The sequence below is a fragment of the Megascapheus bottae genome, chromosome 11 (genome assembly GCF_031878675.1).
Source record: "Megascapheus bottae isolate mThoBot1 chromosome 11, mThoBot2.hap1, whole genome shotgun sequence".
Classification (NCBI taxonomy): domain Eukaryota; kingdom Metazoa; phylum Chordata; class Mammalia; order Rodentia; family Geomyidae; genus Megascapheus; species Megascapheus bottae.
This window is the reverse complement of record NC_143519.1, coordinates 60,839,518-60,863,710: the sequence shown is the minus strand read 5'-3', so window position 1 is coordinate 60,863,710 and position 24,193 is coordinate 60,839,518. Positions and strand designations below refer to the sequence as shown.

General features: G+C 41.5%; 2 protein-coding genes across 4 annotated transcripts in view; one reads left to right on the top strand and one right to left on the bottom strand.

The window, feature by feature from the left end:
• The window catches only part of Mtmr6 (myotubularin related protein 6), a 41,000-nt gene extending 36,649 nt beyond the window's left edge, over positions 1-4,351 (bottom strand). Inside the window, exon 1 of one of the 2 annotated variants that reach the window (XM_090342388.1) lies at positions 4,161-4,351. In XM_090342388.1, coding sequence (XP_090198514.1) covers positions 4,161-4,184 — 24 coding nt within the window. In that variant the 5' untranslated portion in view covers positions 4,185-4,351. The remainder of the gene's footprint in view (positions 1-4,160) is intronic. The other variant, XM_090342387.1, reaches the window with a different exon arrangement.
• Positions 4,352-13,381: 9,030 nt separating this feature from the next.
• The window catches only part of Nup58 (nucleoporin 58), a 51,275-nt gene continuing 40,463 nt past the window's right edge, over positions 13,382-24,193 (top strand). For both annotated transcript variants that reach the window (XM_090342386.1, XM_090342385.1), the window contains exons 1-3: positions 13,382-13,666; positions 19,306-19,451; positions 23,299-23,448. In XM_090342386.1, the coding sequence (XP_090198512.1) occupies positions 13,560-13,666; positions 19,306-19,451; positions 23,299-23,448 (403 nt within the window). In that variant the 5' untranslated portion in view covers positions 13,382-13,559. The remainder of the gene's footprint in view (positions 13,667-19,305; positions 19,452-23,298; positions 23,449-24,193) is intronic.

The following is a 24,193-nucleotide window of genomic DNA, read 5'->3' as shown; positions in this document are numbered from 1 at the left end:
GAGTGCTTGCCTAGCATGCACAAAGACCTGGGTTCAATTCCTTGGTACACATATATAGAAAAGTCAAAAGTGGCGCTATTCAAGTGGTAGAATGCTAGCCTTGAGGAAAGCCCAAAGACAGTGCTGAGGCCCTGAGTTCAAGCCCCAGAACTGGTTAAAAAAAAAAAGAAAAGAAAAAAAGAAGGAAGGAAGGAAACATAGTTATTCCAAATTACTCTTAAGAATAAGCTCTTTTAGGGGCTGGCAATGTGGCTTAGTGGTAGAATGCCTGGCATACATAAAGTCCTGGGTTCCATTCCTCAGTACCTCATAAACAAACCAAAAGAAGCTGGAAGTAGTGCTATGGCTCAAGTGAAAAGAATGCTAGCTTGAGAAAAAGAAGCTCAGAGACAGTGCCCAGGCCCTGAGCTCAAGTCCTACAACAGGAGGACGAGAAGGAAAAGAAGGGGGGAGGGGAGGCAGCACTGGGGTCAGCACTGGCGGCAGCAGCAGCAGCAGAAGCTCTTTTCCAAACATTAATAATTTAAAAACTATTAGTCCATTCAGCAATTACCATAATGCATTTCAAGGTCCATGTCTGGCTTGCTGTTGTATACTCCACTGTCTAGTCAGCCAGTGCCTGACATCTAAGAGATACCTAGAAGTTTAATAGCAGTTTATACAAACTCATTTAACATTATTCCAGAGGGAGTGATACAAAGCTAGAAAACAGCACAAATGAATAAAGCAGCATGTCTGAAAAGAAAGTTTATTAGAAATTTTGTCAGAAATCCCCTAATTTTAAAAAAGGCACAAAAGACCTACACTGCTATGAAAGGATAAAGCTAAATGAGAAAAATAACTTGAAGTAATATTTTCAAGGATATACTAAAAGAAGCTATCACTATAAGAATAAAAACAGGAAGCCGAGCACTAGTAACTAATGCCTTTAATTCTACCTACTCAAAAGACTGAGATCTGAGGACTGTGTTCAAAGCCAATCTGGGCAGGTAAGTCTGTGAGGCTCTTTTCTCCAATCACAGAAAAAGCCACAGTGGAGCTGTGGATCAAGCAGTAGAATGCTAGTCTTGAGGAGCTCAGAGAAAAAGGCTAGACTCAGAGATCAAGGTGTGTGGGTGTGCGCGTGTGTCCTAAACTGAAGAGGAAAGACTTTAAAATAATGAAGAGGTTCTGATTTCCCAATAATGTTTTGCTATCATTCACTTAGGAATAGGATTTGTTTTTGATGTTTTTGATACAGTTCACTTTTACAACTGTTCTTTGGTGTACTACACACTGTAGCAAGCACAAGAACAAAGCAGGGCACTGGTGGCTCACACCTCTGCTGCTGCTGCTACTACTACTATGCCAGCTACTCAGGAAGCTGAGATCAGAGGATCCAATTTCGACGCCAGTCCAGACAGACAAATCTGAGGGACATTTATCTCTAATTAACTAACTAGCCAAATTGGAGGCATGACTGAAGTGGCAGAGCATCAGCTGAAAGCAAGAAAAAATAGCCAAGTGAAGTCCTGAGTTGAATGATACCTTCCCCCCTCTCTCTCTCTTCCTCCTTCCTCCCTCCCTCCCTCCCCATGGGGTGTAAAAGGAAGTCCCCTGACATCTAATCCACATCTGGATCCTGGTAAACAGGATAAGAACTAGCCCCAGGAAAAGCACCCATAAGCACCCTATTATTATTATTATTATTATTATTATTATTATTATTTTGGCCAGTCCTGGAGCTTGAACTCAGGTCTTGGGCACTGTCCTTGGGGTACTTTTTGCTCAAGGCTAGCTCTCTGCCACCTGAGCCACAATGCTACTACCAGCTTTTTCTGTATATGTGGTGCCCATAAATCAAATCCAGGGCTTCATGCATGCTAGGCACGCACACTACCACTAGGCTACACTCCCAGACTCCTACTACTCTTTTCACCTTCCAACACTTTGGATATTTACCTCATCACCCTTCTATTTTCAAACTTCCTCAGCAATTTTATTTCTTAATTTACTTTTCTTTTTACACAGAAGCCCAAAAGAGCAGTTCCAAACATCAACACTATTTCTAAACATTTTTTTATCTAGATATACTCCTAGGCATAGCTAAAATCAAAAAAGGTAAAATATCTCATTGATTTCTGTTTAGCTCACTGTGCTCAATCAACACTTGCTGACTTAATGTAATTTTTTTCATTCAAAAGATTTTTGATTAAGTTCTAAAGACTAAGTCCCAGAGAATGTAATTAGAGATTCCCTCCTTGAACAATTGTTTGTTAAACTTGTCATTTAAAATATGATGTAAACATAAGCCATATAATTAATGATTGTTATTCTTAAGGTACTATGTTATCTCTCATCACGTCTACTGTCCCTTAGTTATCTCATATTGTTACACTATCTCACTTTGTTACCTGATATATCGGATATATTTGTATTTGATTATCTGAAATTGGATAGGGAACCAGGGAAAACAAGATGAGGGGTTGGGGTGGGGAGAAGGGAAATGGGGACCACGACATGTGAAAGGGTATCAATGTGTGGGAATTAAGGCACCATTTATCTGGCAAATATCATGTAACCCTTCTATTAATTACAATAAAAAATATATCAAAAAAAGATTTTTGAAGAAAAAAACAGATTTTAAAAGGGGTTCATTTTCAGCATCTTTACAATGGGTGTCTGACTGGCAGACTCTCCACAATCTTAAAATGTTTTTCAATTTTTTTTTGACAGTCCCAGGGGTTGGTCTCAGGGCCTGAACACTGTCCTTAGGCTTTCTCAAGGCTAGAGCTCTACCACTTGAGCCACAGCATCATTTCCATCTTTTTCTATGTATGTGGTACCGAGAAATCAAACCTCCATCCTTATGAATGTTAGACAAGCACTCTTAGACCACTAGGCCAAACACCAGGCCCCTGTTTTTCATTTTTTCTGATCACAGTTTTTCTTCCTCATCAGCTTCAATGTTGCTGAGAACATTATCTTGTGATATTCTGATGTCATTTCCTCCTATCTTGAACTTCCTAAACATAATCAAAATACTCAGCCTCAAAATAAATGTCATTTCGTATACAAAAAGTAAGCATGGGATTTTTTTTTTCAAGTTTCATAGAAGAAAAGTTTCCACCGGACCTTAAATTACAACTTAACATCCTTACCCGCCCCCCACCCCGCCATGAGTTCTGCTAAAGTGACTATTAAGCCCTTAGGGTCCACGCCTCAAGTTGGAAGCCCACAAAAAGAAACAACCAGATCTAAAGTATGTCAGACCCAGGCGCGGTGGTTCAAGCCTGTAATCCTGGCTATCAAGAGGCTGAGATCTGAGGATCGCGGTTCAAAGGCAGACTCATCTCTAATTAACCATGAGAAAACCAGAAGTGGTGCTGTGGCTCAAGGGGTAGAGCGGTAACCTGGAGCTGAAATGCTCAGGGACAGCGCCCAGGCCCAGAGTTCAAGCCCCACGACCGGAAATAAATAAGTAAATAAATAAAAATAAAGTAAGTCAAAGCCTACTACTGGTCTCGGCTCCTCCAAAACCTGCATCATGAGTCTATGACACGGGACAATGAAACATGAGCCAAGACTACTTTACACGCAAGGTAAAGTGAGGTTGGGGACCCACTGCTTTTGCCGTAAAGCGGCGAATGGCAGAAAGGACCCCTCCCCCGACCCCCTTCTAAAATATTGAGCCCCTGTTACTCGTAGCTGCTCGGGAGGCTGAGATCGGAGGGTGGTGAGTCGAAAGCCAGTCCAAGCAGGGAAGTCCGCGAGACTCTCATCTCCAATTAAGCACCCCCAAAAAGCCGGAAGTGAGCTGTGACTTAGGGGGTCCAGCGCTGGCCCTGAGCATGAAAAGCTCAGGGACAGGGCCCAGACCCTGAGTTCAAGCCCCGGGACCGGCACCGAACAACAGTAATAAAAACAAAAGTTGGAGCAGTCTCACCCTTGCCCAAGAAAGTATGGAGCTAACAGGGCGGCGACCAGTTTCCCAGATTTTTACCCCTAAGCACCCCAAATCGCTTTAGAGCCCCCTGTTCCCATGGATAGATTCCGTACCCCGTTATCCACCCTGGCAGGGTCTCCCCACCAAGCCCCGCCAGGCCCCGGGCCCGGGCCCCGCGGGTTCCCGGCAAGAGCCCTCGTCGCCTCCCGCACCGCCGAGCGACACCCTACAATACCTTGGTCGTCCGGATGTGCTCCATTGCGAGGAGACGACTGCCGGCCGCCGGTCTCACCGGCGAACCATGGAGCGACAGAAAACCGGGCGGTGACAGCGACCGAGACCGAGTCTGAGGGAAGTCCCTCAACCGACTAGCGCCTCCGCCCCGTCAGCCCGCCCCAGACAGGGCAACTGCGCAAGCGCGGCCGGCGAGCGTCGTCTCCTAGCAACTCTTCCCAAACCCAGAGGCCAGTGGGAAGATGGGGCGTGGATGGGCATACAATGTTGCCTACGGAGAGAGGCGCTCTCATTGGCCTGAAACCGCCTCTACGTGCCACAGCGCCCCCGGCTGGTGGAGGACTAATACTGTACACCAACCATCCCAGGGGCAGCCGGGCCAGGATCACTGTTCTTTTGAAAATGGATCCTGAGTAAAGGGAATTTGATGCGTAAGGCGTGACTGGATGTCTCTGAAGTCCATCACTATACCAACCGACAATACCAAGTTTAGAAACTATGTAGGGGAGGGTTCCAATGGTATCACTCCTTTGAACAACATAGTTTATTAAAAATAAAAAATGCCAGGAAGCTAGAGCATGTGTTATTCCGGGGTAGGGGTGTGGGGGGAGTCAGGGTAGACAAGTGGAGATAGGAAGATGATCCAATTATAATATTCATTGTGGATATGTGAAAATGGAACCACGTAAAATTAAATGAAAGGGTGAGATTGGGAAAGATGAGGGAGAATGATGGAAAGGGTGACACGGATCAAGATTCACTATGCTCACAAACTTACGAGTTACATTTGAAAACCCTTTATATAACTACTTCAAGTCAATTTTTAACTAGAAATTTCCAGTGTAATTTGAAAAGCAACTTGGCTACTCATTGGGATTTACTCCAAGAAAATAATGTTTAGTGTTATCTCAGTCGAGATAAATCTCAAATACTTCCGGATTAGTTATGCAAAGTATGATGTATTCATTAAATGTTAGTACAGGAGTTCATTAAAAATCATAGAGGGAGCTGGACATGGCTGTAACCTTAGCTACTCAGAAAGCTGAGATCTGAGGATCTAGTTTGAAGCCAGCCCAAGTACGAAAGTCCATGGAACTCTTGTCTCCAATTGACCAGCAAAAAGCTAAATGGAGGCCAAGTGGTAGAATTGGTCAAGAATAGACGAGCAAAAAAACCTTAGGGACAGGCAGGAAGTTTGGCCTAGTGGTGGAGTGCTTGCCTAGCATGCACGAAGACCCGGGTTCCATTCCTCAGTACCACATACATAGAAAAAAAGCTGGAACTGGTGCTGAGGTTCAAGTGGTACAGCTCTCTAGCCTTGAGAAAGTCCAAGGACAGTGCTCAGGCCCTGAACTCAAGCCCAGTACTGGCCCAAAACAACAAAATTGGAGGAAAACTGAAAAGGAATAGGCTGGACTCCATCCTCAACAAACTCAGGACTGTTTATTGAAGAACAGTGAGGGGGCACAGACCCCCCCCCTTGGGGTGGGTTTGGAGGTTGTACAAGGGACTAGATCTTGGGGTAGGCTTATGTTGGCCTTAACAAAGAAGCAGAAAATAAAAAAATAGGTTGTGGTCTCTTGGTGGGCCTAGGGCAATGTCCTTTGGCCAGGCCCACAGTGGAATGCTCCAACTTGTTTGAGGGGCTACCCTGGGGACTAAGGGTGGAGCCCTTGGCCTGGCCCAGATTGTAAACTGCCTGTAGACAGGCTTGTGGCCAAGCCTGTTCAAGTGTACCTGGTGTCTTGCTTGACCTGGAGGGAATAAAGCAGGACTCAATCCTTCACCCAATCCCTGAGTTCAAGCTCCAAGACTAGCACAGAAAAAGGAAATTATCAAGTGATAGATATTACAGAGCAAAAAAATGCTGATACTATACTATTGAGATCAGGCTAACTATAGTACAGTAAGTTCAATAGGACCATATTTCATAATTTGTCTTTATGAAAACAAAAGGTTTTCATTTCTGGGTGGTAAGATTAAAGATGACTTTTTGTTGTTATTATTTCTGTTAACCCTCTAATGTAGTAGTTACCAGCACAGAAAATCTCTCCAGGGGCTGCTTGGTGACTTGTGGAGTCCTGTTTGGTTGTCTTGGCTGCCTTGATAAGGGTTTGGATGTATGGTACCTGGTGGGTCCAGGCTAGTTTAGCTGCAGAATATAGCACAGCAGAGAAGTCACCCACAGAGAATCATCCCAATCCCCCCATGATGTCAGCAGTGCAGGAGTGGAAAAACTCTTCTCCAGATTGTCTGCATCTTCTGTGCTGAGCACTTTCACATTTGTAATTAGAAAATGATAGTTCAAGAGGCTAAGATCTGAAGATCTTGGTTCAAAAACAACCTGGGCAGGAAAGTCTATGAGACTCTTATCTCGAATGAGCTACAAAATAGTCAGAGGTGAGGTGTGGCTCGAGTGGTGGAGCACCAGCTTTGGGGAAAAAAGAAACCTAAGGGACAGTGCCCAGGCCCTGAATTCAAGCCCCAGTACAATTACAATAACAACAACAATGACAAAAAGATGATTTGAAAAAGAAGTGAGCTGGAGCTTTTCCTCAGTGTCAGAGCAGGTATCTAGCATGTTGGAGGACTGGGTTGGATCTCTAGTACCAAAAAGAAAAAGGAAAGGGAGTGCAATTAAGAAGGAAATTTTCTTACTGTGGTTGACATTACAAAAACTTAACATCTATTTTTTTCTTTCATAGGAAAAAAAATGGTCCACTTTGTTTCTTTTTATTCTAGTTATACTGGTGTTTTAAGTGCATACTATAGTTTAAAAACAATGCCAATGCAATGGAGTTGCTATTCTGATTTAACAGCCTCTGTAGTGATGTTGCCAATCCTTGTAAAATACATATGTAATAAAGATTGAACCACGTGGAAACCAGTCTGGGCAGATAACCCCCAGATACACACCTTTCAAAAATAAATAGAAGGGGCTAGGACCGTAGCCTAGTGGTAGAGTGCTCAGCTAGCATGCATGAAGCCCTGGGTTCGATTCCTTGGCATACTCAGAAAAAGCCAGAAGTGGTACTGTGGCTCAGGTGGCAGAGTGCTAGCCTTGAGCAAAAAGTATCCAAGGACAGTGCCCAGACACTGAGTTAAAGCCCCAGGACTGGCAAAAAAAAAATAATTAATTAATTAATTAATTAAAAAGCAGTGGAGGGGCCGGGAGTTTGGCCTAGTGGTAGAGTGCTTGCCTAGCATGCACAAAGACCTGGGTATGGATTCCTCTATACCACATACATAGAAAAAAGCCGGAAGTTGTGCTGAGTAGAGCTCTAGCCTTGAGAAAGTCCAAGGACAGTGCTCAGGTCCTGAGTTCAAGCCTAGGACTGGCAAAAAAAAAAAAAAGCAGTAGAGGTCTTTATTGAAGATGTTTTGAGAAAACAGGTAAATTATACTGCATAATATACAACGTCTTTCATAAGGAAAAAAGCATTTTAAAAATATTTCCCTCTAATTTGTATTTTACCCCATTTACTCTCTCTTCACATAATTTCACATTATTTCCTCTCATACAGTTATAATGACTTTGACTAACATTTAAGTGATTATCAGGTAACAATGTGTAGTGCCTTCCTTAGATTATGAGGAAAATATCACTTTCTTCATACCAAAGATGAGAAAAGTGAAATTCAGTGAATTAACCACTCAGTAGATAAAACTACATAATATAAAGCCAGACAGTCTGCCTCCAGACTATATACTTTACTATTCTACATTGACTTGCTTTTCAAAATCCATATCAATGTTCCACTCACAGTAATATGATAGATTGGAAAACCACTCTACTTGGAAAAAGAAAGTAATGGACAAAATATAAAATCAAATTCTATGCATTAGCTAATGATTGATGGAAATAAAACTAATCTATGCAAGCTATAAACGCATGTATGCACGCGGAGAGGACAGCAGAATGCTGAAGTTGATTTTGCAAGAGAATTGCCAAATCAGGTAGATTTAGTATCTGATTTGATGAATGTGGATCCCACTCTAGCATTACATGGTTATTGGACAGATTTATACCTAGATTCATATCAGCTATGTGATCCCAAAATACTTTTTGATCCCAAAATATGTAAGCTGACAATATAGTTCAAAGTGTCAGGGCCTTAGAACTTTATTCTAGCAAACATAAATCCTTTTGGATAGGACATATCTCTGTAACTGATCTTGTATAATTCTTAGAATTATTTTCAAGAAATAGTAAAGACATGAATTAGTCAAAATAACATTAGAGGGCCGGGAGTTTGGTCTAGTGGTAGCTTGCTTGCCTAGAATGCACAAAGACCACATACATAGAAAAAACTGGAAGTAGTGCTGTGGCTCAGATGGTAAAGCTAAAGGTCTAGCCTTGAGAAAGCCCAAGGGCAGTGCTCAGGCCCTGAGTTCAAGCCCAAGAACTGGCAAAAATAAAAATAAAAAATAAAATTAGACAAGAGGAACCAGGAGTTTGGCCTAGTGGTAGAGTGCTTGCCTAGCATGCACGAAGACCCGAGATCAATTCCTGGGTACCACTTACATAGAAAAATCCAGAAGTGGTGCTGTGACTCAAGTGGTAGAGCTTTAGCCTTGAGAAAGCCTTAGGCAAAAAAAATTAGACAAGAAAAGATTTCTCAAGAAAACTGATAAGAACAAAATAATAATATTTTATAATTATTAGACTTAGTTTATAAAAACAATTGTGCTTCATATATGTAAAACAAAGACCATAAAAGAGATAGGCACCAGTGATTCACACCTTTAATTCTAACTACTCAGGCAGTTGAGTTCTGAAAATTGAGTTTCAAAGCCAGCTCAATAAGTAAAGTCTGTAAGACTCTTATCTAAAATTAACCAACAAACCCCAGAATTGGAACTGTGCCTCAGCTGGTAGAGTGTTAACCTTGAGCAGAAAAGCATGGGGATAGCACTCAGGCACTGAGTCTGAACTGTACGATGTGTACCAAAATAAATAATTAAATAATTAAAGAAGCCGGGAGCTCATGCCTATAATCCTAGCTACTCAGGAGGCTGCGTTCTGAGGATCACAGTTCAAAGCCAGCCCAGGCACTAAAGTCTGTGAGACTCTTATCTCCAATTAACCACCAGAAAACCAGAAATGGTGCTGTGGCTCAAGGGATAGGGTGGTAGCCTTATGCTGAAGAGCTCAGGGACAGTGTCCAGGCCCAGAGTTCAAGTCCCATGACCACCACCACCAACAACAACAACCATAATCATAGAAAGAGATTTGTTTAAAAAAATTCAAAGAAGAAAAAGAATAGGTTACTGTCAATAACCCAAAACTGAAACTGAGATCCAAGTTCTTACTAGCAACAGCAGAATCATACAACTGAAAGTTACTGGAAGGCTGGGAATGTGGCTTAGTGGTAGAGTGCTTGCCTAGCATGCATGGATAGCCCTGGATTCCATTCCTCAGTACTATATTAACAGAAAAAGCCAGAAGTGATGCTATGGCTCATGTAGTAGAATGTTAGCCTTGAGCAAAAGAAGCTCAGGGAAAGTCCCCAGATGCTAAGTTCAAGTTCCAGGACTGGTGAAAGGAAAGAAGGAAGGAAGGAAAAAAGGATGGAAGAAAGGAAAAGAGGGAAGGAGAGAGGGAGAAAGGGAGGAATAAAAAGAGAGAGAGACAGAGACAGAGACAGAGAAAAAGAGACAGACAGAGACAGAGAGAAAGAAAAGAAGTTACTGGATGTCACTGTTGCTGTACCATGACTTTGCCAGATATAAAAGATATTTATAAAGTTGAACAAAATAAGTTCTCTATTTGTATCACCCTTTCTCTAAAGCTGAAACTTTTATCTCAGATATCCTTTATTTCTTTTATATAAAAGTTTCATTTTACAAGTTACAGATTATAGATTTCCAATATACTCCACAGCCAGTTTTTTTCTATTGTAACAGATGGTGAGACACACCTCTTCCGAAGAGATAAGTTAGCAACTGTTAAATATTGTTAAAGTGCTGCTATTCATAAGCCTTTGTTGTAGGCACTATTGTGTGTGTGTGTGTGTGTGTGTGTGTGTGTGTGTGTGTGTGTTAATCCTGAAGCATATATTCAGGGCCTGGGCACTATTTCTGGACTTCCCCACCACCCCCTCGTCCCCCCTTGGTTTGGGGAATTGAATGGGGCCTGTGAGCTGTCCCTGAGCTTCTTCACACTGTACTATTTGAGCCATAGCACCAATCCTGATTTTCTAGTGGTTAACTGGGGTAAGAGTCTCATGTACTTTCCTGACCTGGCTGGCTTTGAACTGAGATCCTCAAATCCTGGCCACCCAAGTAGCTAGGATTAAAAGTATGATCCATCAGCACTCAATGGTAAACACCATCTTAAAAGTTTACTTTTCTTTAAAAATGTGCTGAGAAATTGGGATCTGGGAAGGCTTCCTAATTGCTGTAAAACCATTCTCCAGGACTTGGTTGTTTTCAGAAAAGGAGTGCCAACCAACATCTAGACTCCCCTTATGCCAATACTGAAGGTATGACTCCAAATCCAGAATACACACTCTCAGCAAGAGACTCTTACCCAACTGACACTTGTTTGGCCCAACAGAAAACCTACGGTTGGTACAAACACATCCTTTATTTGCATAACAGATTGAACTATGATTAGTACAAACATAAGTGGACTATAGTGTTTGGTACAGATTCCTTTGTCCCTGCCTCTTTCTGTCTAAGCTTGCTTGTGAAAGCAGATAGGGAAGATCTTCTTTGCTTGCAATAGAGCAAGGTTGCTAATAAGGACTGTTGTTTTCCATGGTGTTGTGTACATTTGTTAAGCTGGAAACATTCAAGAAAAAAGAGCATAGGTGAAAACTTTCTAAGTAAAAATCCAGAAACACAATAAATCAAAAAGGAATTGATAAATGAGATTACATTTTAACTTAGAAATTTATGCATAGCAAAGGACATAGCTAACAAGCTAAAGACAAAGATAACAGAATGGGAGATTTTTAAGTGTTATCAGATAAGGGCTTAAACTATATCTAAGCTATATCTAAACTATACTTACTGCTTAAAAAACTGAATCCTCAAAAAATAAACTATCCAACTATTTACTCAACTAGTAAATAGGCTAATGACTTAGAGAATTCTCAGAAGTAAATATGGCCAAAAGATACATGAAAAAAAGTTCAATATCTCTGGCCATAAAAGAAATACAAATCTATGAAATACAATACTATGGCCAGACACTAATGGCTCACATCTGTAAACCTAGCTATTCAGGCGGCTGAGAGCTGGGAATTGTAGTTCAAAGCCAGCCTAAGAAGCAAAGTCTGTGAGACTTTTTTCCCCAGTGTGGCTTGAACTCTGGGCTTGGGTGCTGTCCCTGAGCTCTTCAGCTCAAGACTACCACCCTACTCCTGGAGCCACAGTTTCACTTTAGTTTTCTGGTGGTTAATTGGAGATAAATATGCTCATGGACTTCAGTGATTGGCCTGGCTTTGAACCATTATCCTCAAATCTCAGCCTTTTGAGTAGCTAGGATTACAGGCGTGAGCTCCTGTACCTGGTTAATTATATCCCGTTAACCACCAGAGAACTGGAAGAGGTGCTGTGGCTCAAAGTGGGAAAATACTAGCCTTGAGCATAAAGAGCTCAGAGACAGTACCCAGGCTCTGAGTTCAAGTCCCATAACTGACAACACACACACACACACACAGTGATACAACCTTACTCCAATTAGAATGGCCATTATTAAGAAAACTAACAATAACAAATGCTGGCATCCATGTTGCCCAAAGGGAACACTACTACACTGTTAGTGGGAATGTAAACTTGTTCAACCACTCAAGAAAGCAGTATAAAGGGCCCTCAAAAAACTAAACATAGAACTACCCTGTGACTCAGCAGTTCCATTTCTAGGCATTTATCCAATAGAGCACAAATAAGGACACACTAAAGCCACCATCACAATCAATTTTACTGCAGTATTACTTAGCATAGTGATGATAGGTAATCAGCCCAAATGCTCCTCAATGGATGAATGGATCAAGAATTGTGGTATATATACACAATGGAACTCCTTCATCAGAAAGAAGGAGCCATTTGTTTGTTTTATTTTATTTTTTTTATTGTTGGGGTAATGTGAAGAGGAATTACAGTTACATTCGTCAGGTAGTAGGTGCATTAAATCTCATACAATGATACCCCTTTTCATGTTTTTCCCCCTTCCCTTCCCTATTAAGAATGAACGATTTGGAAAGCACCCAAATGCTTAATTAACTAAAATAACAAAACATCTGGAGAACATAAATAGAATAATTTTTAGAAAAACTCAGTCAAAGCTTAACAAAATGAATATTAAGAAGTGGGGCCGGGCCTGGTGGCTCACACCTGTAATCCTAGCTACTCAGGAGGCTGAGATCTGAGGATCAAGGTTCAAAGCCAGGCCAGGCACAAGAGGACCCAAGACTCTTATCTCCAGTTAACCTCTAGAAAACGAGAAGTGGGGCTTGGCTCAAGGGTAGGGTGGTAGCTTTGAGCTGAAGAGTGCAGGGACAACGCCCAGACCAAGTTTAAGACCCATGACCCACAAAAAAAAACAAAAACAAAAACCCAAAAAGCAAAGAAAAAAGAAATGGGTACTTGCTGCATTTAAATGCCCAGAACTGAGAAAAATGAAGATGCTGAAAGGATGACATAGATTAAGATGCATTGTACACATAAATTGCTTTTCTAAATGGCAAAACGACCCTCAATTTACAATCTAAAAATTAAGAAAAGTGAAGGAAGGGATGGCATGGTGAGAGGGGTGGGTGAAGATGTTGAAAGGGGTGACATTGCTCAGGTGGCACTGTGTTCACCAACTCTTCTGTTGAAGGGAAACTTTTGTACATGTACCTGAAGGAAATAAAATATATTTAAATAGATATTATATGAGCTCTGGGGCGAAAATAAAGAAAAAAACAGAAGCAACAGCAGTGTCAGGGAAGTGGAGTGAAGCAATACTTGAGATTCCTTAGCTCTAAAATACAGATCAAGAGAGAACAATTAGAAAAGAGGGAAATGGTTACTTTGTGTCTAGTAATTCCTGGGCGTCTATCCCTTTAAGGTGCACAGCGGCCACGGCTTTCCCGTGCGCATGCGCAACGTTTCGAGCCGCCCCCATTCCTCCAAACCCCATTCCTCTCCCAAGGTTCCCTGCGCGCCTTGGGAGGACTTCCGGTGGGCTTCGCGGCGCGCGTCGGGATTGCTTCCGGTGCATTGCGGTGCGCTCGCTGGCTCCACCCCCTCCTTTTCCGGTCTTGCTTCGCCGTGGTCCCGGCTTGAAATTCCCGCCGGGTCAGGGCTGGCGAGAGTGATGGTGCCCGGCCCACCTCGCCTTTGAGGGGGAAGAGAAACATCCCCACACCACTTTCTGTTTGCTGACCGCAGCGAGCCCCCGGCAGGCATGTCTACGGGGTTCTCCTTCGGGTCCGGGATGCTGGGCTCCACCACCTTGACGGCGGGCGGAACCAACACTGGCGGTGGTTTCTCCTTTGGGACCGGGACGGCGAGGTAATTATCCATTCGTTGGTCTTTCTCCCCTGGCGAGGCTGCCTGCTCCCCGGCCTTCTCTCTGAACCGTTGGGTTTCTTCCTGGTGAGCTGGGGAAGATGCACTTGCTGAGCCGCCGGCCAGCGCAGGCCCTGGTGGCGGCCTGGTGGGAGGGGGGAGCGGGGGTCGTCCGAGTCACCCGCGGACGGCGCAGACAGGCCCTGCCCTGTGAGCAAGGTCTGCCGAGAGGGTTTGGGGTTTCACTCCTAAGCCTTATACTTGGGAATAGAATGAATGAAAATAGGCCTTGTAGTGGGTATTAGAGACGACTAAAGCAATATTATTTCAAGATTCCATCCAGTACTTTTTGTTTAATATTTCGGACAGTGTGTATGTGTGTGTATATATGTATATATGTATGCATGTTTGTGTGAGTGTGTATGTAGCTTGGGGTTTGAACTCAAGGCCGGGATGTTGCCCCTGAGCTCTTTTGCTCAAGGCTACTGCTTTAGCACTTGAGCTTTCTTTTATGATTGGTTAGAGGTGAGTGTCATGGACTTTTCTGCCCTGGCTGGCTTTGAATAGATACTTCGTATCTCAGTCTCCTGAGTAGGATTATAGACAGGCATGGGCAATTGGCTCTTAGCTGGGTTTACATTTTGAGTCTACTGGTATTTGAGTTCAGGCACTAGAGATTGCAGGGCTAGTGGTCTGGCCTCCAGACCTTTTATGCTAGTTAATTAGAGCCTCCTGAATTTTTCCACTCCTGGGTAGCCTTCAGCCGGGATCCTGCAGATCTCAAGTAACTAGGGTTACAGATGTTTGTCTTCTTATTATTTGCCAGTCCTGGGACTCGAAATCAGGGACTGGGTGCTGACCCTGAGTCCTTTGCACTAGCACTTTTCCACTATGAGCTACAGCTCTTATTTTCTGATGGTTAATCACAGGGGCCAGGAGTTTGGCCTAGTGGTAGAGTGCTTGCCAGGCATGCACAAGGCCGGGGTTTAATTCCTCGGTACCACAAACATAGAAAAAAAGCCAGAAGTGGTGCTGTGGCTCAAGTGGTAGACTTCTAGCCTTGAGAAAGCCCAAAGACAGTGCTCAGGTCCTGAGCTCAAGGCCCAGGACAGGCAAAAAAAAAAAAAAAAAAAAAAGTCTCACAGACTTTACTGCTGCCCATGCTGGCTTTGAACCTTGATCCTCAGATTTCAGCCTAAGTAACTAGGATTATAGCTGTGAGCTACCAGCACTTGGCTTAGTATCTCCAATTTTAAAGGGTATTGTTGTAGAATTAAAAGGCAAAGAAACTTCCACATTATCTATAGTTTTAAAAAGTGAGGAGAGAGCCGTGGCTCAGTGGCTCACCCTGTAATTCTGATCTGAAGATCTAGGTTCAAACCCAGTCTCTAGAGAACGGGAAGTGGGGCTTGGCTCAAGGATAAGGTGGTAGCCTTGAGCTGAAGAGCTTAGGGACAACACCCAGGAGAGAAGCATCACAGTATACACAGTTGAAACTAGGTACCAGTGTCTCATGCCTATAATCTTAGCTACTCAGGAAGAAACTGGAAGATCTCTAATTAAACCATCAAAAAGTTAGAAGTGGAGCTGTGGCTCAGGTGGCAAAGCACATGCCTTGAGCAAAAAAGCTATGGGAGAACTCACTGACCCAGTGTTCACACCCCAGTACTGGAAACAAACAAAACCATAGTCTGTACAAGCCCTGTTTGCTTTTACTTTTAAAGTTTCCATTTGTCTTAATTTCCTGTATCAATACCTCGGTCCAGGTTGTCATTCATACCACAAATGCATGTTGGACAAATTGCAGTGGGTTAGGTTCTCTTAGCTTATGGAAATTTAACTTGGTTCTGTTTTTCTTTTTTGTTTAAGTATTAGAGCTTAAATTCAGTCTTTCCTGGATGTTTGGCTCTCTCCACTCATTGAGCCTTACCTCCACTTGAAACTTTTTGCTAGTCAATTGCACATAGGAACATTTTCTGTCTAGGGTTGGCTTGACCCAGATCCTCCGATCTCAGCCTCCTAAGTAGCTGGTATTAAGGTATGAGCTGTCAGTCCCTGGCTATATATTTGGTCCTTGCCTTGCCTCTTTTCCCTTCCCCTTATTTAGTTCTTAATTGATTTACTTGTTTTGTGGTTCTGGTGATTTAAACTAAGACATCAAGCATGCTAGACAAGTGATCTACTAATGAGCTACATCCCCTATCTTCTTGTTAGATTTTCAGCCAGCCATTGTTCTTGTGTTATTTAAAAACTTGTTTGAGTAATCCCAACTTTCATCTTAAAATCTGCTTTCACTCCAGGTGCTGATGGCTCATGCCTAGCTACTAAGGAGGCTGAGATCTGAGGATCAAGGTTTGAAGCCAGCATAGGCATTAATGCTTTATTTCCAATTAACCAGCAAAAAATTGCAAGTGGAGTATGGCTTAATTGGAGGAGCATTAACTTTGAACCACTCAGAGACAGTGTCCAGGCCCTAAGTTCAGGCCCTATTCTGCTTTAGTGATTTCCTCAGTGTCCTCAGAATGAAGTAACAAAGAGAAAAAGATCTTCTTGTAGTCTTCAAAAATGGAATCTGGAATTCCATTTGGGGTCCATCTTGTCATTTCATTGATGTACAGTGAGTGTAAAAACAAAACTCCCAAACTAAACATTTATGTTATCATAGAGTATATTTACATAAATAAAACACTTTCAGGGAAACTCATTTATTTATACTTTATGGGATGTACTTTGCAATTTTCTATGCATTTCCATTTCATTGAAAATGCTGCTTTGTGTCCTGTTAAATTAACTTTATACTTTTCTGATGGTTCTGATCTTAATTTGACAACTATTGCTCAAGTAACATGTCCTTTTCTGAATTTCTCATGGGGAAGCTTCCCTCTAGGGCAGGCTTTCCCCTCCCCCAATACCTCTCCCTCTCTATACCTGTCTAACACCCAATTATCTTTTGGGACTCAAGTAGGCTCTTCATCAGGCAAGGATTTTCTGGCCAGCTTGTCAGTCTGAGATTTTCATTCTGGTAGTGCCTTGTATTAGATCACTTAGTTCTAATTGTTTGTATTATAATGATCACTTAGTTGTAATCATGGTTGTGATTAGTTTATTAAGATTACTGTTTGCTTGACCCTACGTGTAGCGTTAATTTTCACAATGGTAGAGACCTTTCATACTGCTTATTAGTCCAGTAGATACAGAATCTGGAGCTCTATACATATTTTGTGACTGAGTGAATGCTTAATGTCTGTTTCTCACTGTGGAAACTTACTAGTTATTTACCACTTCATTCTTAATCCCTAGGACAGTGTCTAGTATATAGAAACACAGACTATTAATGTTTTTTTGTTTTGTTTTTTGTTTGTTTTGTGGGTCTTGGGGCTTGGACTAGGTCTGTGCGCTGTCCCTTAGCTCTTCAGCTCAAAGCTACCACCCTACCCCTGAGCTAAGCCCCACTTCCCATTTTCTAGAGGTTAATTGGAGAAAAGACTCTCAGGTCCTTTTGTGCTCAGGCTGACTTTGAGCCTTGATCCTCAGATCTCACCCTCCTGAGTAGGTAGGATTATAGGCGTGAGCCACCACACCCGGCTTTCAAGGTTTTTTTTTAAAACTTGTCGTTGGGAGCCAGTGGTAGAGTGCTTGCCAAACATGCATGAAGACCCCGATTGGATTCTTTGGTACCACATACATAGAAAAAAGCCAGAAGTGGTGCTGTGGCTCAAGTGGTAGAGCTCTAACCTTGAGACTACGGAAGGACAGTGCCCAGGCCCTGAGTTCAAGCCTCAAGATTGGCAAAAAAAAAAAAAAAAAAGATATAAAAGTGAAATATATAAGCCAGATTTTGGTCTTTCCTTCATGCTTTTTTCTTGGTTTTGGTGGTGGTACTGAGTTGAAGTCAGGGGTTTTCACTTGAGCCACAGTTTTAATTATTTGGTTTTAATTATTTTAATTAATTATTTATTTATTTTTGTGGGTCATGGGGCTTGAATTCTGCCTGGGTACTGTTCTTGAGCTCTTCACGGCTACTGCTCTACATCTTGAGCCACAGCCCCACTTCCCCGTTTTGTGGTGATTAATTGAAGATAAGAGTCTCAAAGTCTTTTGTGCCCGGGCTGGCTTTGAACCTTAAGCCTCAGATCTCTGCCTCCTGAATAGCTACAGGCATGAGCCACCATACCTGGCTTGGTTTTAGTTATTTTATTCATATTTATGTTTTCTACTTTTGACTGAGGCTATCCTGCCTATGCTTCCCACATACATACCTGAGATTACTGGTTGCTGCTCCTATACCCAGCTTGTTTGCTCAGATGGAATTCCCATAACTTTTGGCCCAGATTGGCCTTACACCACAATCTTCCCAGACTCTACCTCTATAGTAGCTGAATATAACCCTGAGTCACCAAGCCTCCTGCATAGTTTTTGAAGTGTCAGTTTGTGCCAACATTTTGCTTATTTTCACAATTTGTCTCCCTACTTGTAAAGAGGATTGGTAAGAATGAGAAGATTTTGAGCAGTCATTGGTTTTTACCAGTTGCAGTTCTTACCTCTCAGAAATTCTCTACAGAGAGGTCTTCTGGTGGACTCAGTCATGATGGAGAGTGGTGATGCTTATTATATTTAGTTTTTGTCAGAAAAGGCCCACTACTCCAATTTTTCATTTTTAGTGGCAAGATGCTATACCCATGAATATAATAATAGAACCAGAGAAATGGTAACAAAGATAGCCTAGATAACTTCCCATTTTTGGACATACCTTTTAATGTGAGTAGCTAAGGAACAGCTGAATTTAGAAACGTGAGCTGTAGCTGAATCTGAAGGAAGAGTATCATATCCATAAGATTTCTTTTTTTTTTTTTTTTTTTTTTTTGCCAGTCTTGGGCTTGGGCTCAGGGCCTGAGCACTGTCCTTGGACTTTCTCAAGGATAGAGCTCTACCACTTGAGCCTCAGCACCACTTCAGCTTTTTTCTATGTATGTGGTGCCGAGGAATTGAACCTGGGTATTCGTGCATGCTAGGCAAGCACTCTACCACTAGGCCAAATTCCCAGCCCCCCATAAGACTTCTTATACTCATTTTTAAATGTGCCTGATGAAGTCAAAATATGTAGGCCTTGCTTGTGACTACTTTGAGGTCTGTTTTTGTTATTTTGAAACCTGGTATTGTACATATGTTAAAAAAAAAAGTTATTGACTGGCACCAGGGCTTGAATTCAGAGCCTTGTATTCTCTGTTGGCTTACTCTATCACTTGGTGCTCTACCACTTGAGCCATGTGTCCACTGCAGTCTAGCATGTTACTGGTTAATTGGAAATTGACTCTTGTAGACTTTCCTTCTTCGAGGGCTGGCTTTGAGCCACAGTCCTCCAGGTCTCAGCCTTCTTAGCAGCTGGAATTACAGGTGTAAGCCCATAGGTTCCCATTTTGGAATTGTAAGTTTTAGAAATAATGTTACATTTGAATTTATTATTAGGAAAAACTAAGCTCTTTTCAAATTTTATTAGTTCAAGGTAAATTTGTTAGTTTCTTTTGGATTTTTAGATGTATTAGATATGTGATATGAAAGTAACTATAGAGTTAATTTTTATTTCACTGAAAAAACATTGGCATTAGTAGACTATTTTTCTTCTTTTTTAAAAAATATACAAGCAACCCTTCCGTGGGGCTCAGTTTTGGAACTCTTCCTGGAAGCACTACAACTCCAGCAACTACATCTGCTCCTTCTACTGGTTTTGGAACTGGCCTCTTTGGAACCAAGCCTGCCACTGGTTTCACTCTAGGAGGCACAAGTACAGGTGAGAGGGGGGTTGAAAGGGTTCTTTTCCAGTATATGTAGTATCCCCCTTTTAAGAGATTGTTAGTAATAGAACTAAAAGTCAATGCTTAGATAACAAAGAGTACTTGGATTTGAATAGAAGAGTAACATAAAGATATCTTTCTTTGGCTATAATGAATTAAAGTGATTTAAACTTTTGTATTATATGAAGATTTTCTCATAACTTAAGTAAGTTGAGTTACTGTTCTACTCTTTTCCCCTAATACCTCATGCAAAGAACTGAGTGTTAATTCCAGTACTAACTTTTTTTTTTTTTCCGTTCCTGGGGCTTGAACTCGGCCGGAGCACTGTCCTTGGGCTTTTTCCTCAAGGCTAGCACTCTTCCACTTGAGCGACAGCACCATTTCTGGCCTTTTCTATGCATGTGGGACCGAGGAATCGAACCCAGATCTTCGTGCATGCTAGGCAAGCACTCTACCACTAGGCCAAACTCGTGGCCTCTCCAGTAATGACTTTTTAAAGGAACTTTGAGTACAGTTAAAAAGTGGATATATTTATTTTCATACCTTTAATCCAGAAAACAGTGTTTTAAATACAGAAATATTTTTAAATGTGGAAATATATTTCATGATACTTTTTCCATTATTAGTTTTGAGAAGACAAAGTACCAAGCTACATGTTTGTAGTCTTGGAAGTAAGCCGTAGTTGTATCTTTACAAATAGTGATCGGTTGTGAGATATTAAAGAATCATATAATATCTAGGGGCAAAATATTTTTGTTGCCAGTGAAAGTATGATATTGTAGGGCTGAGGATGCAATCAATGATAGAGTACTTGTTTTATCATATTCAAGGTGCTGGGTTTGATCTCCATCACTAATAAATAAATATATTGATTATTAGTAGAAATTCTAAAAATTTTAGGTTTTGTTTCAGCTCAAAATCAATAGTTTTTGTAGTAGTATGTGTAAAGAGATGTACCTAGAGTGTCAATCTGGATGTCCATACTGGATGTCCATAATGAGTGACAGACAATAGAAAGGGAAGAAAGAAGTATTTTTTTGTTTTTTGTTGGCTGGTTGTGGGCCTTGAACTCAGGGCCCTGATGCCTTCCCTGATCTCTTCTGCTCAAGGCTTACATTCTGCCAGGGCCATTTATAGTGTTCTGGGGATTAATTGGAGATAAGAGTCTTGTGGACTTTAGACTGCCTGGGATGGCTGTGAACCATGATCCTCGGATTTCAGCCTCCTGAGTAGCTAGGATTACAGATGAGAGAAGTGATTATTTATTTATTTATTATTATTATTATTTTTTGCCAGTCCTGGCTTGAACTCAGGGCCTGAGCACTGTCCTTGGGTTTTCTCACGGCAAGAGCCCTATGACTTGAGCCACAGCTCCACTTCCACCTTTTTTTCTATGTATGTGGTACTGAGGAATCGAACCTGGGTCTTCGTGCATGCTAGGCAAGCACTCTACTATTAGAGAAAGAAGTGATTTTGAAAGGCCCTTAAACTAAGAACTCTGTTCACTTGAATGCTACATACCTGTTAGCAGCAGAAAACAACCATTTTTTTCCCTACTTTTGGACAAGCAATGAAATTTTATTTTCTGTGATTAAAAAAATTTATCTGTAATGATTTTGAAGCACTGTTTTGGCAGAAATTTTTCCTTTGTGATCAGGGCAATCTAAAAAGGATAGCTTATGATTTGTTTTCTCTCACTGATTTATGCAGTTCATTCATGCTTCTTTTCACTTAAATATTTTGAGTAGTTACTATGTCCTAATTATAGCTGAATAATATGTCTTGAACATTCAATATTAGCTTGTATTTATAGCAGTGGTGTTGATGCTACTGATGGTGATGATGACATTAGATGCCTAAGTACATGAGCAAAATCATCTCTTGTGAAATGAGGGAAATAGGCAGGTATACTAACATGTTCTTGTGTAATATGATAGAATTCTAATCAATGTAAGAAAGACACAATGGAAGGAAGAGAGTAGGTTTACTTTGGTAGCAGGAAGCAATCCAGAAAAGTAGAAAAGTACTTTTTCTTTTCTTTTTTTTTTTGTGAGTCATGGGGCTTGAGATTGGCCTGGGCGCTGTCCCTGAGCTTTTCAGCTGAAAGCTAAGGCTCTACCCTTAAAAATAGCCCTACTTCCCATTTTTTAGAGATTAGATGGAGATAAGAGTCTCAGATCCTTTTGTGCCTGGGCTAGCTTTGAACCTTGATCCTCTGGTCTCAGCTTTCTGAGTAGCTAGGATTACAAGCATGAGTCACTGTGCCAGCCCCTGCGCCTGGTGACAAGTTCTTTTTCAACTAAAATAATCCAGGAAATATGAAAAGTACTTTGTTCTTGGAGCTTTGTGATTAAAAAATAGAAATGGTAGACTTGAGCTTTGAAGAAGAGGATGGGACTAGAAAAGAAGGGATAGTTGTGTGTTGGGTCTTTTAAAGTTTAGGTTTTTTTGTTTTGTTTTGTTTTGTTTTTTTTATGCCAGTCCTAGGCTTGAGCTCAGGGCCTGAGCACTGTCCTTGGACTTTCTCAAGGGTAGAGCTCTACCACTTGAGCCTCAGCACCACTTCTGGCTTTTTTCTATATCTGTGGTACTGGGGAATCAAACCCCGGTCTTTGTGCATGCTAGGCAAGTACTCTACCACTAGGCCAAACTCCCGGCCTCTTAAAGTTTAGTTTTTATAATAGTTTCTTTTCTTTTCTTTTTTTTTTTTTTTGGCTGAATTCAGGGCCTGAGCACTGTCCTTGAGCTTTCTCAAGGCTAGAGCTCTGCCACTTGAGCCCAGCACCCCTTCCCACTTCTTTTATGTATGCGCCACTGAGGAATTGAACCTGGGTCTTTGCATGCTAGGCAAGCACTCTACCAGTAGGCCAAACTCCCAACCCCTCTTGTAATAGTTTTTCAAACACAAAAATCACATTAGAATTTTGACGTTACCAGTAAATTAAGGTTACTTCGGAAGTAGAATTGGTTGAAATGCAGTGGAAGGAACGTATACTAAAGAAACTTGTGGTTTCTGGCTTGAACAATTGAATTGACAAATGTGGAGATAGAGAGGGTTAGTGGGGAGGGTTGGTGTTTTTGTGCATGCTTGTTTTGTGGGAACATTAAGAGGAAGTCCATGGAGATCCCAAGGTAGAACTTGCCAATGAGGATTCAGGTAGAGACAGAGTTGACTTAGGTATCTGTATATGAATGAACAGAGTAGACAAGGTCAGTGAGAAAGCAATAACACATCCCTGGGAAGTACAATTTAAGAAAAAAAATTTATACAAGAGGATGGAAAGTGAATAGTGCCAGGAAGAACAGGAAGAAAGCTGGTTGCTGGTAAAAAATGAGCTAAAAATGGGAATGTATTTTTAGACAAGGGAAACTTTTCTTCTGGAAATAAAGGGAAAGAAAGAGGATAAGCACTACTGTAGGTAAATCTTAGATAACATTGATCAGCATTGATTTTGACGGGTTTGCTTTTGCTTTTTTTTTAACATAAAGTGCCATCTTTTCCATATTCACCATGACTTAATCCCAATATGTCTGTGGATAAACACTATTGTAGATAGTGAAATTGATCAGCATTAAAATTGATTGCTTTGATTTTGCTTTTCTTAACCTAAAGTGTCATCTTTTCTATATTCACCATGATTTGATTTTAGATTTATAGATATACATATGTATGTATATACATATACATACAAATTATATGTCCATATGTATGTATATATATATATAAATATATATATTATTTTTAAATTTCTGTTGCCATAAAGGGTCACTGACTTTTAGAGATCCTCTTGGGACCAAATGTGATATCTGTATATTAAAGGTAAAATGGATTTTTTAAAACAGGAACTGCAGCCACTACATCTGCATCTACAACAGGCTTCAGTCTAGGGTTCAATAAGCCTGCAGCATCTGCCACACCCTTTGCTCTGCCTATCACTTCTACCTCAGCCAGTGGTCTTACTCTTTCATCTGCTCTGACATCAACTCCAGCAGGTGAGGCACAATGGGAAAGAATTGAGTTTAATGGTAGTAAATTGGTTGTTTGGTTGGAGAACTAAACATTGGGGATTGAAGTAGATGGGGCCATCTTGAAATATGTTCCCTACTTACAGAGCAAAGCATGGGAGAAGGTTAAAGAGGAGGCATGTGGAGCCACTGTGGACTACAGTCCTCCTCTTTGTGCTTCCTGGTTGCCAGGAATGACAGGTGCTCACCACCTTGCCCAGCTGTAGCTAGGATAGCAGATGTATATCATTACACCCAGCTAGTGGTTGAGATGGGATCACATGAACTTTTTGTCCCAGAATGGCCTTTAACTATGATCTTCTAATCTTTGCCTCTCATTTAATTTAATTTGATTTTGAAGGTGGAATTGTAGTCTGGTTTGAAACTTCGTTATTGCTATCTAGCATCAGTAACATGGTACCATGCTAATCTTTTTTTTGTTATTGGTGGTTGTGGGGCTTGAACTCTGGGCCTGGGCATTGTCCCTGAGCTCTTCAGCTCAAGGCTACCGCCCTACTCATTGTCCCTGAGCTCTTCAGCTCAAGGCTACCGCCCTACTCCTAGAGCCACTGCGCCACTTCCGGGCTTTAGTACTCGGCTTGCTTTGAACCATGATCCTCAGATCTCAGCCTCCTGAGTAGTTAGGATTACAGGCATGAGACACCGTGCCTGCCCAAGCCATGCTAATATTCTTAATTGCTAACATTGAGTTTTGATTTAAAGTTACTGTTGC